This window comes from Coenobita brevimanus, chromosome 8 (assembly GCF_032717465.1).
Source record: "Coenobita brevimanus isolate Jiangsu-jjx chromosome 8, ASM3271746v2, whole genome shotgun sequence".
Classification (NCBI taxonomy): Eukaryota; Metazoa; Arthropoda; class Malacostraca; order Decapoda; family Coenobitidae; genus Coenobita; species Coenobita brevimanus.
This window is the reverse complement of record NC_136961.1, coordinates 12,037,962-12,039,805: the sequence shown is the minus strand read 5'-3', so window position 1 is coordinate 12,039,805 and position 1,844 is coordinate 12,037,962. Positions and strand designations below refer to the sequence as shown.

At 46.0% G+C, this 1,844-nt stretch overlaps 1 protein-coding gene across 1 annotated transcript in view; it reads right to left on the bottom strand.

The window, feature by feature from the left end:
* Positions 1 to 1,314: 1,314 nt before the first annotated feature.
* Positions 1,315 to 1,844, bottom strand: part of LOC145406615 (regucalcin-like) — an 80,158-nt gene continuing 79,628 nt past the window's right edge. Inside the window, exon 7 of the mRNA XM_080277694.1 lies at positions 1,315 to 1,377. Coding sequence (XP_080133820.1) covers positions 1,315 to 1,377 — 63 coding nt within the window. The remainder of the gene's footprint in view (positions 1,378 to 1,844) is intronic.

Sequence of the window (1,844 nt, the reverse complement as noted above, 5' to 3'; positions counted from 1 at the left end):
TCTAGGGGCTTCCTGCGATAAATGTGTGGAAGTTCCCATGAGGATTTGAATTTTGTATGGACAGCTGTGTCAATTGTGGAGGTGACCATGCAGCTTCCTCTAATCTTGTGACATATAAATTTGAGTATGAGGTCTTGTCTCTGGGCACTCATGAGAGGATTGCCTTTACGGAAGCTAGATGCAAGGTCATGTCTATATCTAATCGACCTGAAGTTTCCTTCGTTTCAGCTCTGTCATTTCATACTGCTCCTCTGTCTCAGGTTCCCAGGCGATCCATCCAGTCCAGCCACCATTCTGGTGGTAGTGAACAGGATCCTCAATGACGTCAGAGCCCAGTTACTTTGTTTACGTCTAGTGTGTCCGATGGAATACTGATCCCTCAGTGCCTGTCAGCAACAAATTTGCAGCTTTGGAAGACACTGCTGATGGGGAAGGCACCGCAGCTAGTACTCCCAGGAATATGTGTACGAGAATGCCTCTGATTCCTTCTGATCCTGTGCAGGCTGAGGTACATGACCCTAACCAGTCCTTCTCCAAAAGCATTTGGGAGTCCTCTGAGTTGTTGTTTGATGTTTCCCCAGAAAAAACCTCACGTGCTGATCAGGGTGGTTCCCTGTCGTGGCCACCGAGTTGGATTGTGGCCTTGCGGACCTAGACCCCAAGGTTTCCTCATTATGGCCTGGAGCAAAGTCTCCCATTGCATGCTTGAGGTTGGGTCCCAGGGGTTTCACGTGTTTCTTTATCCTGTCTTTGCCATCTTCAGAATCGAGAGTCTCTCTTTCCTCGTCCACGGGGTTAGCCATGGTTTGGAAACCTCTTACTAAACCTGATCCTTGGCCATGTACTCAGAAACCCGTCAAAGTTCCCAGTATTAAGAACTCTGATACTGGAAGTACCTTGATATAATGTCACTCTTTAATGGGATCTACAATTCAGCAGAATTGTCGTGGTTTACGTGCTAGTTGGCAGGAAAAGCATAGTCTTATTGCCCACTTTACCACAGTAGGCATATGCATCCAGGAGACCATGGTTAGGGATGCTGCTCCTTCCGGCTCTCCTGGTTACCATGTATTTTATTCTGATCCTCCTCCTGGCCAAGGATATCATGGTGGTACTGCTATCCTTGTTTGCTGTGATGTCCCATTCACTTGTCCGAGTCTTTCAACTCCACTAAATGCTGTTGCCGTTCAGATTTTCCTTTGCCATCATTGTACAGTGTGTAGTCTCTATCTCCCTCCTAATGCTCATGTTGGGAGGGTAGATCTCAACTACCTCGTTCGTGATCTTCCTTTCCCATTTCTTTTACTGGGTGACTTAAATGGTCATCACCACTGTGGGGTAACTGGACGACCAACCCTCAAGGTGTTTGGCTGGCATCTTTGGTGGAAGATGAGGAACTGGAGGTTATGAATTCTGGGGATATGATGTACTTTCATTGTCAAACTGATGTGCTTACAGCCATTGATATGTATCTGTGCTCGGCTACTGCTGTTTTGGATTTTAGTTGGAGGGTGTTGCTGGATTCGCATGGAAGTGACTTTAACATCTGCTGATTGTGAACCACACTGTTGCCTTCCTCACTAGTGCCTGAATAGGGCAGATTGGAGGCGTTTCATGGAGTTATGTTATATGTTATTGATGTGATGAACTCGACAGCTCTTTTTATCTATTCCCAAGACATCTGGTCATTTTCCCAAGCGTCCTGTTCCCTGATGGATCCCTGATGGATCCTCCATTTTTGAATCTACAAAACTCGAAGCCTAACTCAAATGAAATGGTAAAAAAACACACACACACACAAATGCAGAGAACCCATACATCGTGTACAATGCCACTTAACTCAC